This window comes from Protomyctophum parallelum, assembly GCF_964188405.1.
Source record: "Protomyctophum parallelum genome assembly, chromosome: 13".
Lineage (NCBI taxonomy): Eukaryota > Metazoa > Chordata > Actinopteri > Myctophiformes > Myctophidae > Protomyctophum > Protomyctophum parallelum.
The window spans coordinates 46,600,105-46,617,608 of record NC_139708.1 but is presented as its reverse complement, the minus strand read 5'-3'; the positions used below and the strand labels follow the sequence as shown (position 1 = coordinate 46,617,608).

At 40.1% G+C, this 17,504-nt stretch overlaps 5 protein-coding genes across 5 annotated transcripts in view; 3 read left to right on the top strand and 2 right to left on the bottom strand.

Moving 5' to 3' along the window:
- The window catches only part of LOC310869848 (histone H1-like), a gene marked incomplete at both ends in the record, with an annotated part of 720,118 nt that extends 709,479 nt beyond the window's left edge, over nt 1–10,639 (bottom strand). The window contains one exon of the mRNA XM_083780809.1: nt 10,082–10,639. Coding sequence (XP_083636935.1) covers nt 10,082–10,639 — 558 coding nt within the window. The remainder of the gene's footprint in view (nt 1–10,081) is intronic.
- On the top strand, nt 3,249–3,626 carry LOC310869853 (histone H2B 1/2-like; the record flags this gene model as incomplete). The annotated part of the gene is made up of 1 exon (XM_083780815.1): nt 3,249–3,626. The coding sequence occupies one exon, from the start codon at nt 3,249–3,251 to the stop codon at nt 3,624–3,626; it is 378 nt and encodes a 125-aa protein (XP_083636941.1).
- On the bottom strand, nt 4,331–4,829 carry LOC310869852 (histone H2A-like; the record flags this gene model as incomplete). The annotated part of the gene is made up of 1 exon (XM_083780814.1): nt 4,331–4,829. Exon 1 carries the CDS (start codon nt 4,712–4,714, stop codon nt 4,331–4,333), a length of 384 nt encoding a protein of 127 aa, XP_083636940.1. The 5' UTR covers nt 4,715–4,829.
- On the top strand, nt 6,092–6,502 carry LOC310869850 (histone H3.2; the record flags this gene model as incomplete). Its single annotated transcript, XM_083780812.1, has 1 exon — nt 6,092–6,502. The coding sequence occupies one exon, from the start codon at nt 6,092–6,094 to the stop codon at nt 6,500–6,502; it is 411 nt and encodes a 136-aa protein (XP_083636938.1).
- Nucleotides 7,791–8,212, top strand: LOC310869084 (histone H4; the record flags this gene model as incomplete). Its single annotated transcript, XM_083779669.1, has 1 exon — nt 7,791–8,212. The coding sequence occupies one exon, from the start codon at nt 7,791–7,793 to the stop codon at nt 8,100–8,102; it is 312 nt and encodes a 103-aa protein (XP_083635795.1). The 3' UTR covers nt 8,103–8,212.
- Nucleotides 10,640–17,504: the final 6,865 nt, after the last annotated feature.

Below are 17,504 nucleotides of genomic sequence, written 5' to 3'. Positions count from 1 at the left end.
TTTTTAACCTAGTTTTTTGAATTTTGGACCATATTGTACGGCATACTATAGCACGCCGTTTTTCATCATTTTTGCCATTGAGCCCCATTGTAAATTTGAAAGCACTACATTTCTAAAACTATGAAACATTTCAAAGATTCCTTTTCAGGCAAACATGTCCACCGTAAGATGAACCTAAGTATACTAGAATGGGGTTGCTAGGTGTAAGTACTGTATGTAGGACTAGTAGCATGCCAAATTTTGTGCTATTGTCATAGAGAATGCATTGGGCGTTTAAGTTAAATAACTCATAAACTACAAAACATAAAAATAAAAAAAAGTTCCAGCATGTGTCTCCACAGTAAGCTGAATAATAAAAAGTGTGAATGGAGTTTCTAGGTGAAAGTGACTTTTGACGTGGCTATAGAGCTGTCATTGAGCCCCATTGTAAATTTGAAAGCACTATATTTCTAAAACTATGAAACATTTCAAAGATTCCTTTTCAGGCAAACATGTAACATGTAAGATGAACCTAAGTATACTAGAATGGGGTTGCTAGGTGTAAGTACTGTATGTAGGACTAGTAGCATGCCAAATTTCCTCGTTTTTCATCATTTTGGACATGGGCTATAGCCCATATTGTACGGCATACTATAGCACGCCGTTTTTCATCATTTTTGAGGATTTGAAAAAAATGAAAAAATGAAAAAAAACGATGGGTTATATAGCCCATCATTTTTTGAATTTAGATTTTTTTTTTTTTATCCTCGTTTTTCATCATTTTGGACCATGGGCTATAGCCCATATCGTACGGCATACTATAGCACGCCGTTTTTCATCATTTTTGAGGATTTGAAAAAAATTAAAAAATTAAAAAAACGATGGGTTATAGCCCATCGCTTTTTTAATTTTTTAATTTTTTTTTAATCCTCGTTTTTCATCATTTTGGACCATGGGCTATAGCCCATATCGTACGGCATACTATAGCACGCCGATTTTCATCATTTTTGAGGATTTGAAAAAGTTTTTTTTTTTTTTGAAAAACGATGGGTTATATAGCCCATCGTTTTTTTAATTTTAGATTTTTTTTTAAATCCTCGTTTTTCATCATATTGGACCATGGGCTATAGCCCATATCGTACGGCATACTATAGCACGCCATTTTTCATCATTTTTGAGGTTTTGAAAAAAAAAAAAAAAAAAAAAAACGATGGGTTATAGCCCATCGTTTAAAAAAAGAATAATAATAACCTCGTTTTTCATCATTTTGGACCATATCGTACGGCATACTATAGCATGCCGTTTTTCATCATTTTTGAGGATTAAAAAAAAAAAAAAACATGGGTTATAGCCCATCGTTTTTTGAATTTTTGGAAAAAAAATTAACCTCGTTTTTCATCATTTTTGACCATGGGCTATAGCCCATAACGTACGGCATACTATAGAACGCAGTTTTTCATAATTTTTGAGGTTTTGAAAAAAAAACAAAAAAAAACAAACATGGGTTATAGCCCATCGTTTTTTGAATTTTAGATTTTTTTTTAACCTCGTTTTTCATCATTTTTGAACATGGGCTATAGCCCATACCGTACGGCATACTATAGCATGCCGTTTTTCATCATTTTTGAGGATTAAAAAAAACAAAAAAAAAAAACATGGGTTATAGCCCATCGTTTTTTTAATTTTTGATTTTTTTTTAACCTCGATTTTCATCATTTTTGAACATGGGCTATAGCCCATACCGTACGGCATATTATAGCACGCCGTTTTTCATCATTTTTGAGGTTTTGAAAAAGAAAAAAAAGAGAAAAAAAACATGGGTTATAGCCCATCGTTTTTTGAATTTTGTATTTTTTTTAATCCTCGTTTTTCATCATTTTGACCATGGGCTATAGCCCATACCGTACGGCATATTATAGCACGCCGTTTTTCATCATTTTTGAGGATTTGAAGAAAAAAAAGAAAAAAAAGGGTTATAGCCCATCGTTTTTTTAATTTTCGAAAAAAAAAATTAACCTAGTTTTTCATCATTTTGACCATGGGCTATAGCCCCTACCGTACGGCATACTATAGCACGCCGTTTTTCATCATTTTTGAGGATTAAAAAATAAAAAAAATAAAAAAATAAAAATGGGTTATAGCCCATCGTTTTTTGAATTTTTGAAGGAAAAAAAATTACCTCGTTTTTCATCATTTTTGAACATGGGCTATAGCCCCTACCGTACGGCATACTACGCCGTACGCCGTTTTTCATCATTTTTGAGGATAAAAAAAAAAACATGGTTTATAGCCCATCGTTTTTTGAATTTTTGCACATTGCTGTTCAGAGGGCAAAAGGGCAGAGTCCTACCTCGTGTCCATCTGTACACGCCCTGCAGCTCATTGTCTATATTGTTTTGGACTGAGCATCACAACATAATGTGCTTATGTATCAGTCACGCACATCATGGTGCCGGTGAGATAGATAGACAGTCATTATTGTAGTTTAGGGATGCACCGAAAGGGAGATTCTTGGCCAAAATCGAATACCGAATATATAGGAAACAGTTGGCCCGAAAACCGAACACCGGATATCTAAATATGATTAATATTATATATCTTTTTTGTCATGGCCATACCTTAAAGCTACCTGATTTATGGCAAAATAAATGGTTATAGCAAAACTTAATAAAACATTTATTCAGCTCTTTTGAATGCATTAATTGCAATTGCAAATGCCTATTTGGGCTTCCCCTTTTGGCGAGACACTTTCCGGGGCGAGTCTCCTTCACATTCTGGCGAGTTTTTCTTCACTTTTTGGGTAAAAGGGTAAAAGTGGCGAGTCTTCTTGTTACCATTGTCTTACGTTGCAATATTCAGAATACAGTGTTTCCCTGTATAGTTTGGTAAAGTTAGCTTAAATTGTGGCAAATTAATTAATATGCAGATATAGATATACCTTTATAATGGGGAAATGTGGGTGTCATAGCAGCAACAGCAGTCATAAACACATTATGATAAAAAGGGGCTTTAAATTATAAATTTACCATACAATAATGTATAAAGGGGCTAGTATATTTAGCCCCTCACAATGTTACAGGGACAATAGAGCACACGAGCGGGAAAACATAATACAGAAAACAAAGACTCTTTGTGGCAGGATCAGCCAATCATATGCTAGGAGTCCCACGCTTCATTTGCATTGGCTCTGTATAAATAGTGGTACGAGAGCGTCCTCTTACACATTATTCACAGCACTGCAACTGAACTATTCTATTGACTCTACCACGATGCCTGAAGTAGCAAAGCCAGCGCCCAAGAAGGGCTCCAAGAAGGGCGCCGTCACCAAGACCGCCACGAAGGGCGGCAAGAAGCGCAGAAAGGGCAGGAAGGAGAGCTACGCCATCTACATATACAAGGTCCTGAAGCAGGTCCACCCCGACACCGGCGTCTCTTCCAAGGCCATGGGCATCATGAACTCCTTCGTCAACGACATCTTTGAGCGCATCGCCGGTGAAGCCTCCAAACTGGCTCACTACAACAAGCGCCGCACCATCTCATCCAGGGAGATTCAGACCGCCGTCCGCCTGCTGCTCCCCGGTGAGCTGGCCAAGCACGCAGTGTCTGAAGGCACCAAGGCTGTGACCAAGTACACCAGCTCCAAGTAAACTGTTCTCTGCTCTAAACACAACGGTCCTTTTAAGGACCACCCATCTTTTCAAGAAAGGGTTTATCCAAATACTATAAGCAAATGGCCATTTCAGAGCCTGTAGGTTAAACTCAAATGGCCTTTACAGACTGTCTGCTAATCCAGTTAGTCCAGGTCAGTCATCTGACGCTGATCTGAATAGCAATGCTAACACTAGGTATGTAACTTGTTAATGAAGTACTGTGCATTCATTAATAAGCAACAAAATGATTGCTATAAATAGTGTTCAACATTATGAACTTTAAAAAGCTTGTCATAATTTAGATTTCATATTCTCTCCACTACACTATAGCAATCATGTAAAAAAAAAAATACATGGCAAATTGATCTGAGTTAAATACGTATTATGCACTGCATATGTACAGTTACTTGGAAGAAAAACCGAGACGGTATTGTTAGCATTATGTAAATGTAATATACATTATAAATTAAAGTAAAATAAATCAATGCAATGACTAAGCAACTAGACTAGCGTGTGAGAGCATGTCTAGTTTGCAATCCCAAAGCCTCTGATTATAGTTTGAAAACTAGGCTTATATAATGTATTCATATTGCTCAATAGATCACGAAGGTAATGCTTATATAAATAGAAGTGACTCTTTATATAGAAACAGTGGGTGGCTCTTAAAAGAGCCTTTTTGGAGTTTGTAACTTGAAGGAGAATTATTTCTTAGCGGCTTTCTCGGTCTTCTTGGGCAGCAGAACAGCCTGGATGTTGGGCAGCACACCGCCCTGAGCGATGGTCACTCCGCCCAGCAGTTTGTTGAGCTCCTCGTCGTTGCGGACGGCCAGCTGGAGGTGACGGGGGATGATACGACTCTTCTTGTTGTCACGGGCAGCGTTTCCAGCCAACTCCAGAATCTCAGCGGTCAGATACTCGAGGACAGCCGCGAGATAGACCGGGGCGCCGGCACCGACTCTCTGGGCATAGTTGCCTTTACGCAGCAGTCTGTGAACACGACCCACGGGGAACTGGAGCCCGGCACGGGATGAGCGGGTCTTGGCCTTCTGCCTAACCTTTCCTCCGGTCTTTCCTCGGCCACTCATTTTGATGTAGTTTTATTTTTGGAGTTGAATTTCGAAGAAGTGTGCTGGAGAAGAGTAGCGCGAGATCTTTTATACCTTCAACAACACAGACTGTCACAGAGAATACTACTTTCTGTATGTGCGGGTGTGCGCCCCACCAATCATAGAAACGGACGAGAGTGCGGGCTGAGTGTATGAACTTCCAACCAATCAGTAGGCTAGTAGTGGCATGAAGTGCGCCTCCCAAAGAAGGAGGTTCCTGACCAGAGACGCGTCTCAGAGCCAATGAGATTAAAAAGTAGCAGTTGGCGCCCTTTTTGCTACAAGACAATGGCTGACCTTCCAGACCGAGTCGTAAATGAGATCATGAATGAGAAGCTTCTTATTATAAACTCTAAACTGACTGTCTTTGACTTTGTCTTGCAAGTAAGCATAGCTATACACCATATTATGTGGTAGTAATAATTTGTAGGAAATTACATTACATTTAGCCTACATTTAGTGTCACATTGCATGGATTCCAGACAGTACATATATTCAAGTTCAATGCACATTTTCCACTCATTTTGTAGTAGGTTAGGTTTATTTCTAGAATAATAAGCACAACGTAGTACATTCTGTGTGTGCGGCTGTGCGCCCCACCAATCATAGAGACGATGAGAGCGCGGGCTGAGTGTGTATGAGTTTCCCACCAATCACTGCTAGTGGTGTGATCGGTTCCTCCCAGTCTAAACTCTGACTCTTCCCAAAGACGGAGGTTCTTGACCACACGTCTCTCAGAGGAAGTGGGATAAAATATTATCCATGCAATATGACACTGAATGTAGTGTAGCTAATAAGATAGTCAGTTTAGGGCGGCAGGCAGTCAGCTTTAGGTGGGATGGGGTCTGCTTGGTTCTTGCCATTTTCTCTCTCTTTAAACAAGTTGTATTGTTTCAAAAAGGGAGTAAACTGCTGCATTCAAGTGCAAGGCACATTTTAGTTCATCATCATCACTTATGTGTGTCAAAAGCACACAAGTGTCCAAAGTTTGACCACATTAATATGTTGTGAGTGTTAATTATGTATTAAGACAAGATATGTCCCCATTATTTTAATTTTGTCACAAGTAGAATTTTAATTATTTGCGCCGTGTCATACAAGATAGAGCAATGCATTTTATTATTTTCGATATGCAGTGGAAACTTCTATTCCAAAGTATGTATTAGCTATTAAAGCAGCAACGTTTGTAAAAGTTCCCCTCCAATCGGTGCCAGTGATGCATGGTACCTCCCCAAACAAGGAGGTTCCTGACCACTGACTAATCAGAGGACGACGGCGTCTCCGAGACGCTAATAAAAGGCAGCGGTTTGCACTGAGAAAAATATTCTACTACTCAGAGCTTTGATAGAAGAAGTTATGGCAAGAACTAAGCAGACAGCTCGTAAGTCCACCGGCGGCAAAGCGCCCAGGAAGCAGCTCGCCACCAAGGCAGCTCGTAAGAGCGCGCCGGCCACCGGTGGAGTGAAGAAGCCTCACCGTTACCGTCCCGGTACAGTGGCTCTGAGGGAGATCCGTCGTTACCAGAAATCCACCGAGCTCCTGATCCGCAAGCTGCCCTTCCAGCGCCTGGTGAGGGAGATCGCACAGGACTTCAAGACCGACCTGCGCTTCCAGAGCTCTGCCGTCATGGCTCTCCAGGAGTCTGCCGAGGCTTATCTGGTCGGTCTGTTTGAAGACACCAACCTGTGCGCCATCCACGCCAAGAGGGTGACCATCATGCCCAAAGACATCCAGCTGGCCCGTCGTATCCGTGGAGAACGTGCTTAAACAAATCCGTCACTGTCACAACACCAAAACGGCTCTTTTAAGAGCCACCAAATGTGTTATTTGAAGAAAAATGTTCCTTAATAGACATACCTTGCAGTCAAGTCATGAAACATGTCCATTAATCCAAAAACTACTGTAATACCTGAATTTGTTCATCAATAATATTATTTTTTCATAGCAGACTCATTTGTTATAATAATATATAGTATTCTTCATTTATATTCTTACTTTATTCAGAAATCAACTATTAATTCAAACTGATTTTTTTTTTAGTAAAGTTGTGAAACAAACCAACATTTTATGTTTTGTTGAATATTATTGAGCTATCACAGTACAATAGCACAACCACATTAAGCGCCACTTTTCATCTTCTCATTAGTGTTCATAATAAAATACCTCAATCAGTTTCTAGTCGGTCTGTGTCTCATAGCTGTGGGCTGTTTAGAAACCCAGTGACATCATTGTTAGGCAGATTTATATTAAACAAGATTTTTTTATTATATATTTAGATTTATATCATGAGCATGATAGCTTCCATTTTTGCATTGTAACTTTTCAGGAATAGAAAGCCTGCCGTTTCTATTAGCTTGGACTGCCTATCGATGATGTCACTGGACGGGTTTCTGAACTGCTCTTTTATTTGTGTTATTTTATCATGAACATTCTTAATTCTAAAGATACAACCGTGAGACTAACTGACTTTGAATTACTAGCTGGGACGGTGTAAAATGTGACATGTATACAATGGCGTTGACTAGTACAAACTGAACAACTGAAGTATATAAACTATATGAAAATGGTGTTTTTGTTGACTGTTGATATATTACTTATATTTAGTTTGTGTTATGCCATGATATATTAAGTTTATTTGCAAGTACATTTCTGAGATGAATGCAAAATGATTATTTTGACTAGCAATATAATATTTACTGTAAAGTAAACTAACCTGACCAAAATGAACCAGGAGGGCTGGAGGTGTATAGGCTGGCTGCATAGCCTACTGTGCATACATAGGCTATATAATATTTGATTGTATTATATTATATTATTAGAGCGTGTGCGTGTGCGTGTGTGTGTGTGTGTGTGTGTGTGTGTGTGTGTGTGTGTGTGTGTGTGTGTGTGTGTGTGTGTGTGTGCGTGTTGTGGGGGGCGGAGTTAGCAACGCCCACGCAGCTAGTAGCCTCGCTCTGCCTGTCCTCCCTTACGTCCTCCGAACACACATAAAAGAGCAAGTCTCTGAACTCTCAAATCACTCAGTTTTCTGAAGCCAACTACAGCTCAACTCAAAATGTCAGGTCGAGGAAAAGGAGGAAAAGGTCTTGGGAAAGGAGGCGCTAAGCGCCATCGCAAGGTGCTTCGTGATAACATCCAGGGAATCACCAAGCCCGCTATCCGCCGTCTGGCTCGCCGTGGCGGTGTGAAGCGTATCTCCGGTCTGATCTACGAGGAGACCCGCGGTGTTCTCAAGGTGTTCCTGGAGAACGTGATCCGTGACGCCGTCACATACACCGAGCACGCCAAGAGAAAGACCGTGACCGCCATGGATGTCGTCTATGCTCTGAAGAGACAGGGACGCACTTTGTACGGATTCGGAGGTTAATAACGCTCACTTGATCTACCAACAACCCAAAGGCTCTTTTAAGAGCCGACCACATGCACTTTACAGAGTTTATTCCATTAAATTAGGCAATGTTTGCATATGAGCCATGACTCAAGGACTGACCGTATGTATAATTGTATATGCATGTAAAACTATTATATACACATTGAAAGGTCATACTTTTATATTGTATATATGTCACAATAACGTTATCTCCTAAGACATGTCTTAACATGCATCAATGCATGGTGCACGTTTGGAAAGACCGCACCGGTTTCCCAATATAATAATAACACGTTTTATAACATTGTATCCTGCCAAAAGTCTAGGGTGTGCAATTTTTAGCACATTTTACTTGAGCAAGCTACGCGAATATGTAATATAACACGAATGTAAATTATGAGATAAAGATGCAAGATAAAGATATAGGCCTATATATTTGTCTATAGAATTTAATGCAGATTCAATTCACACCGATTTGCCAGCATCAATTGGTTCAGTTTGCGATGAATTGAGTTGCTTCAAGTTTGCAAATAATATGTAATATAACACGAATGTAAATTATGAGATAAAGATGCAAGATAAAGATATAGGCCTATATATTTGTCTATAGAATTTAATGCAGATTAAATTCACAACGATTTGCCAGCATCAATTGGTTCAGTTTGCGATGAATTGAGTTGCTTCAAGTTTGCAAATACCTATTGTCGCGCTACAAATTGTATATTGTAGCGGGACAATATTATACGAGGCATGCGGGAGAACTATTTTAGCGGGACAATAAATCAGGCAGGCGGTGGACATTATGCCAGACAAGTCAACACTAACTCCATTGAGCGCCACCCTCTGTATACCACGTGAACAGCGGCAGCCGTTAGCCACTACGCAAAATTCATGTTTGATTTAAAAAGAGGGGGAAATCTTAACCAGTGTAGTGTATCGTCGCGGATAATTATGCAATAATGTACATTTGCATAGTTAGTGGGAGAAGAGATCAGTGTCTGATATATTACTATTATATTATTATTCCATTGCTCATATGCCACACTGACATGTAGAAAATGCTCTTTAAAATAAATAGATGAGTGCCACTGTGCCAGTGGCTCTTAAAAGAGCCGTTTTGGGCGTTCTATCAGTTGTGTCAGAAAGGTTTGAGCAGCAATGAGCAGTTCTCCGCGGATACGACGGGCCAGCTGGATGTCTTTGGGCATGATGGTCACCCTCTTGGCGAGGATGGAAAGTAGACGCTCTCACAGACTCGTACAATCTAGTATAGTGACTACTCTAGTTGCTCAGTCATTGCATTGATATAATTTACATTATATGTATATCACATTAAACATTTACATATGCCAATGTAATAACGCCTTCTGTTGTTCATGGACTAGGTCACAAATTGTTCATGTTGTGTTTTATGCTGCACTAATCCCCCTTAGCATGTTTTACGCGCTCCATAAAGTTGTATTATGGCTGTTGGGATTCATGCGCTCAATTGTAGGCTATATAATATGGATACCTCTGAGTCCCTTATGAAATAGAGTAGACTAACCGGAGATACTTGCATAATAAGCAACGGCTGATTTCGGTATGAAGTGATTTAATAAACTCGCCCAGTAACATAACGCTGATGCTCCCTAGTCCCTAGGCTTTTAGTTATCGTAAAACTGTAAATGTACCGGTATTCTTCGGTCTATATTCTTCACTTCATTTGTATGCAAAATAGAGTAGCCTACTGCAGAATAATTTATTTCGGCTGGATGGTGTTGAGCATTAGTTTCCCCGTAAGTAATCGCATTGTTTTGGCTAACTTTGTTTCCTACACATCATTCATTGACATAACTATATTAAATAAAGGAACATTCTTTAAATGAAGTTGTGGGGGGCTCTTAAAAGAGCCTTTGTGGGGTAACGGGCTGTGTTGTAGTTTACTTCTTCTTGGCGGCTGCCTTCTTGGGTTTCGCCGCCTTGGGCTTTGCTACCTTCTTTGCTGGTGCTTTCTTGACGGCGGCGGGCTTCTTCACCTTCTTGGGACTCTTTGTCGCCTTCTTCGGGCTCTTCTTGGCTGCTGGTTTCTTTGCAGCGACAGGCTTCTTTGCCTTCTTGGGAGATTTCTTAGCGGCTGCGGGCTTCTTGGCTACTGCCTTCTTCGGGGACTTCTTTGCCGCGGCGGGTTTTTTGGCTGCTGGCTTCTTGGCTTTGACTGCTTTCTTCACGGGTTTCTTTGCCTTCGGTGCTTCCTTGTTCATCTTGAAAGAGCCAGACGCGCCGGCACCTTTGGTCTGAACCAGAGTGCCTTTAGCGACCAGGCTCTTGACGGCGACCTTGACGCGGGCCTTGTTCTTCTCGACATCGTAGCCGCCGGCAACCAGAGCTTTCTTGACCGCAGCCAGGGAGACACCTTTCCGTTCCTTGGAGGCCGACACGGCCTTGACGACCAACTCGGCGACGCTGGGACCGGTCTTCTTGGGTCGGGGTGCTGCCTTCTTCTTGGCGGCTTTAGCCGGGGCGGCAGCGGGAGCTGGGGCGACTTCTGCCATTCTGTAGAGGTTCTAGTTTCAGATGCACCGAACTAAACTCTGAGTAGAGAATGTTGTAAGAGGAGGAGGGGGTGGAACTTAAATGATGTGTGAGAACGATGTAGACTCAACCCACTAGGTCAGTACTCTGTGCTGCAGAATACTGAGACAGTTGTGTTTTCTCTACAACTAAAACTAAATAAAATACATACAAATAAACAGATTAAAGTCATACAAAAAACTCGATCAGATAGCAGACGAGTTTAGCTTAGTAATCAAACCATGTGGAGGGTTGAGGAGTCCTGTGTTTTGTTTAGGGACGTTTAAAACCTCACTTGTACACCCTTACAAGTATAGTTGTTTGTCAACTTTCCTCTGTCATTTGTCTTTTAAAATACTTTTACCATATGATACCCTGTTACATTTTTGCTGCAGAGCAAGCAGAGATGTCTGGGTTTGGAATGAAAGTAAATCTAGTCGTTTGTGTTGAAGATGTTTGTTTTTAATATACAACTTTCCAGTGTCTGCAAACACAGCTGTTGGCCCTGTGGCATGGAGACTTATCAGAGGGCACTTTATCTCACTCTGCTAAGCTCTTGTTTTGGGATGAGAAATCTGACATGTTTCAGGTAATTTCACACTCAAATGTATAATTAAATTAAATTCAATACCAATGGTGCCATTTACAAAAAATATGACATAGCTCAATAAAATGTAAAATAGATGAAACACCACACATTTGCAGGCAACTTATATAGCACAGTTATACTATATATATATATATATATATTTTTTTTTTTAAACTATTATTACATACACAATGCAAATACAATGCCGCTTCTAAAATGTCTTATATTCCACAACAATAAATTTTCCCTCAAGAAACATTGTGCCAGTATGTATGTGTATACAATCATGTTACATTTAAATTGGAGCTACATTGCCAGTATGTTCAGTTCAGTTCAGTTTTATTTTGGTCAAAAAGCAAAAACATTATATTACAATTTACAAGTATTATTTATTTATTTTCTTTTTGGAGAACAAAATGGTTTAGGTTGAAGCCAATGGCTTATTGTGCCTATCTGGGGGGGGGGGGGGGGGGGGACATAAAACAGACAGAGAAACAAACAGAAGAGAGAGAAAACAAAAAAAACAAAACATGAAAACAAAAAAACAAACAACCAAACACAAAAGAAAACACAAGGAAAAAAGAACACAGAAAGATACACAGGAGAAGACAGATTTTGATCACACAGAATCCAGAGTCGCACATGAGAAGAATGTTATATATATGATTATTATATTGTTATATTACTTTATCATACTAATATGATTAAGATATGATTAGTAAATATACTAGGTTTATAATGTTCTATACTATATATTTTAGATTCATACATTATTTTAAATGTATTAATTGAGCCGCACTTTTTCAGTTCATTGTCTAAGGGCCGATTCATACTCCTATATTTTAGAGCCGAATAAAAGTCGGTTCGGCGCTGTAGAGCCTACAATTTGACGTCATTTGAGGTTCGGGGGGGGGGCGGGTACCGTCCTAAAGTCGGCTCTTCGGTGCTACTGAAAATTTCTCACGAGCCCTAAAGGCTCATACATAGTCTGGATTTACGGTGGTGGGGTGACCACCGAACTACAACATGACGTCACGAGCCGCGGTGAAGAGCAAAACCACCGCTCCAGCCCTTCTCTCTGTTTTTACTCACCACCGCTCAACGTTATTTCAGCTCCGGTGGTCAGCTCACCACCGGAGCGGTGGTCACCTTACCACCGAAAATCCAGACTATGAATAGGCCTTTAGCCGTTCCATAGTTTCACACCTCTTACGCTTTTTGATGTGTATAAAATCATGTTACACTTAAATTGGAGCGTGGAATAGCTATTAATTCGAATTGAAATATAGATTTACCCTAAATGTTTATTATTATCATATTTCCCTATTCCGGGTATAGTCCCTACTCTAGTTATATTTTAGGGAGACAATTAGACCAGGCATGTTTGAGTGACAAAGCTTGAATGTTCTGCATTGCTACAAATATGTAATAAATACAACGGTGTGCCAAATAACACTACAACTCCAAGTAAATCAAGTCCCATTAACACTGAAACCCAAATAGATCACATTTCCATAAACTGTATTACACAATGTACATTAACTGGCACCGCTGACACGTAAATACTGGTACGATAGATCACATATTGAAACCGTGTACACTCACATTTATACACAATCACACAGAAGCCAAGAGAAGAGGAAATCTCACTATTTGTATGTAACTGCTGCAATTATTCCTAATTTGTTTTGTATTTAAGTTATTTGCTGCTCATGTTTGCTTATTCAATTGCATGTCTAAGTCAGACCGGAAGTGCCATTGTTTGGCTAATGCGGAACCCTTTATATGGCCGTCGGGTGCAGGGTTGGGAGGGTTACTTTTAAAAAGGAATCCCCTACAGTTACAAGTTACTTGCTAAAACATGTAGTCAGTAACGTAATCCCGATTACTCCATTTAAAAAGTAACTACAAGTTACTTTCAGTTACTTTTGGATTACTTTTAAGTAAAACTCAATTTAATTAGATAATACAAGTTTTACCATTGATATACAAGAATGTTGAATACAGTAAAGACTCATTTATATAGTCTACAAAGAACTCAGCCCTATACAATTATATTTATACCCCGTAGGCTACTCTTTAAATAAAAAGCCTCATTGTATTTGACCTAAAAGAGAAGACTGCGCTACCCATTATTTATCCCCCCCAATCCAATATATCATATATGCTCTCCTATATAGTATCTCTGCAGTGTTGCCTGGTCTGATTATTATAAGCCACATTGGGCTTATTTTTCTGAAGTTAATTGTAAATAATGGTAGAACGGTTGTGAGCTTGTAGATCGTCTATTTTTAAATAGCCAACATATATAAATATGCACATTGTTTAATGGACGATATATATAGCTTTGAAGTGCTCGTGTGGCCTTTTATAGTCGCTTCTTTTGGGCTTGTTTTCATAGACCTGGTTGCTTATTTCTCTCGCAAATTGGCAACACCGCCCTGACCAGCAGCAGCCTCCACTGTGAGGATTTTACACAGAGTCAGAGAGGTGCGCGCTGCGCTCAACTCCAATCCATTCCGTTTGGTGTTATAATAATTTATAACTTGTTTGTAAAATGAATGAGGGGAAGGGAAGAATGTAATCCTCATGTAACCCCCGTTACAACACCCCCGTTACTGTAATCCAGATTACACATTTTAAAATGTACTCTAAGACGTTACAGTTACGTTTTTTTTTTACTCTGATTACAGTAACGGATTACATGTAATCCGTTACTTCCCAACCCTGGTCGGGTGTCAGGTAGACGGGAGACATGGTTGCACACCTGTCATTTGACAGTGTGAAGTTCAAGTTTATGTGTCGCTGTGTTCATGGCCATGGCATGGGCACTAGTGATCTTCTCATCCCCTTATGCTTGTAGAGCAGCCAGTAAGGTATGTTGAATACTGTTTGCATGTTATTTTGGACTGTATTTTATGAGTTTCATTCATGATTATGTGCTGTATTATGTTTATGCAATGTTATTCTAAGCATCTGTGTATCTTTGTTGTTTACCAGTTCGACGTTGGTTTGTGTGCTTCACAATAAATCCATCAGTATGCAACGTTTTTGGACAAGAGCAGAGGGAGTGATATGAATACCGGAAGACTCGACCCAGCGAGATATCTTCACCTTTGGCGAGATTTCTTCCCCTTTTGGCGAGTCGTCTTCACTTTCCGGGGCGAGTCTCCTTCACATTCTGGCGAGTTGTCTTCACTTTTTGGCGAGTCGTCAAGACAACTCGCCAAAAAGGGTAAAAGTGGCGAGTCTTCTCGTTACCAAAATAGTCACATAGGTTAGGACCTAGGACGGATATTGCTGTTCCTTGGATTGGTTCGCATATATATCTGCGGCAGACCTACAAGCTCACACGGTGCGTCGCGAATGACGCATGGTGAGCTTGTAGATCTGCCATTTTCGGCGGAGCATAAATTAGGCTTGAGCAGCAGCTTCCCATGAAAAATGATGCAACTCAACCAGCTGATCCTGCACGTGCTATTGTTGTGCTGTCTGTGCGCACGCACACACACACACACACACACACACACACACATACACCAACTAGAAAAAGTGCCCTTCTGGGCACAGGTCTCCACCAGGATAGGAATGTAGGACATTGCAGCTTGCCTTCATCTGGTGGTTGGATAAAAGGGCAACAAAAGTAAACTAGGGAGTTGCCAGTTGGCATACAAAGTTATCCACAGATCCGTGCAGTTAGAGGTAAAAAACACTTTTCGGCCAGTTATAGCGCCACCTTGAGGCTGAGTTGAAATTGTTCATGTGGCATTTCTTCCTCGGCCTAGTGGGAATGTGCGTGCACAATTTCACGGAAATCACGCGATGTGTTCATGATTTGCAGCATTTTGTTTGAAACTGAGCACTCCTGTGAACTTTGGAAGCCAATCTTAACCAATCAGGATGGAGTCTGAGAAATCTGAAAGACCCGTTTCGTTGAATGGCTCTAGAGAGACTGTGTACCAATTTGCGCGATGTTTGGACAAAATCTGTAGGTGTACTGTGCAAAAACTTGTTTTGCACAAAGCGGCCTCCTGGTGGCGCTATAACAGGCCGTTCTGGAAAGTTTGGGGCAGAGGTTCATCGTTGGCATCCAGGGAGTGTGTGTGCAAAATTTGGCATCGACCGGGTTAACAGTGGCCGAGATTAGCTGCTCACGGACACACACACACGGACGGACGGACGGACGGACGGAGACAATAAGGAGGCTTCCTCCAATCAGTTTGTCTCACTCAGGTTATGAATGACTGAATAAATAATAATCTACAATTTAGGCATTTAGCAGACGCTCTTAATCCAGAGCGATTTACATTCAAAAAGCATGGGAATACATCACATAAAAAGCATTTATCATGAAACATGTGTAAGCCAAGAAGGTAACAGTGGAATTATATCTATTATATATATTATGAAACTATATACATATATACTTATGAATGACTGAATAAATAATAATCTACATAAAGATATTAAGAATCCAAGTGTGTGAGGAACTTTTTTTTTTATTCATTTTATTACTTCATAAAATATACACAAATACTGTTGTAAATAAAGTTAAAAGTGTGTTAAAACTGTACAAGATATCAATACACAATACATAAAGTCAACCCCCCTGAACCAAACCACTTCTAGTGATTTCACCCCCCCCCCCAACCCAATATAGTTACATTGCCACTGGGTCATGATGTCATGGCATGTTGTGGAACATACAAAACACACATGTCGTTGTTACACATCCATGCAACCGGCATGGTTGGGTTGGGTTTTTTTTCTCTCCCCCCCCCCCCCCCCCCCCCCCCGCCCTCAATCAATGACATCATCAAGGTTGAAACCTCAACATCTCAATAAAAACTCTGTTTTGGACATCAATGAACCTTTTTTGCCCAAATGGGACTTTAACCCCTTTTGGGCGGGAACCCCTTTTGGTGTTTTAACGTCGAAATAAAAGTCTTCTGAAAGAGATTCAAAGATTTGTGCCTCATTTTTTACGATTTTTCAAAAATAGCAGACCTACAAGCTTGTAGCGCGCCACTCGGTGGCGCACTACTCCCTTGTAGATCTGCTATTTGTCAATAGCTAAAGTATAACATAATGCTTAGTTGAAACACCACAAAAGGGGTTCCCGCCCCAAAATGGGTTAAGGGAAAGCCCTGCTAGGTGGATAATGGATATTGAAGTCTGTAAAAGTGATATCAAGATTTTTAAGACAAAATTTGCAACTAAAAGGAGAGGGATATAAGAGGACAAAGGGGTTTGTGAATACACGGACAAAACGACAAGACAATTTTAAAAATAAATAACAGGGAAGCGGAGACAAATACAAGAATGGAAACATTTCGATGCAAATCCAGTATTAGCTAGCAGGGGATCCTGAAAAATTAATGAAACACACACGCACAGGTCCGAGACCCAGGTGGCAGTGTAAACAATAGCCAAAGTCATCCCAAATTTAGTACGTTTAGTAGTAATTTCTAAAATTCTGAACCCAGTCCTGGTTTTTACGTTTTTTTTTTTTTTTTTAATAATCTCTACCGTACAACTTAAAATCGACTAACCACATTTTGGCTTTACACGGAAATCCAAAATATTTACAGTGAAGTTAAAAAAAATAAAAAATAAAATGAGAGAGAGAGAGATAGAAGAAAAGAGTAATTTCATTTCATGCCCTACCCCCTTTCTATTCCACCACTGCAGAGCCTGCAGTCTCCATTAACAAAAGCATAAAAAATAAACTAAAAAGGCTGACATTAGGAACAATTGTAAAAAAAAAAAAAAAAAAAAAACACAAAAAAAGAAAATCAGCCAAAAATGGGTTATTATGGTCTCTGATCAAATATATGAAGAATTTCCTGAGGGTTGTTTTGTTTCCCCTAGGCTCGGAGTGTCTCTTTTAGAGATCTGCAGTCAATATCTCTAGATCTCCTACTCATCGTTCGCGACAACCAAACCCCAAAAGCAAGGAATAAAAAATAGCAAAGAAAAGTGTTGGGAGAACACGAGGGAACTTTGGGTTACTGAGATGCACGGTGCTTTAACCCATTCTGACCTGAGATCAGATTCATAACAAGGTTTCCGCCGGACACACACTGGTCCTGACGAACCCATTCTGACCTGAGATCAGATTCTAAAAATGTCAGTCGTTCTTCGATTTTTTTCAAAAATAGCAGACCTACAAGCTCGTATCGCGCCACTCGGTGGCGCGATATGAGCTTGTAGATCTGCTATTTTTCAATAGATAAAGCATAACATGATGCTAACAC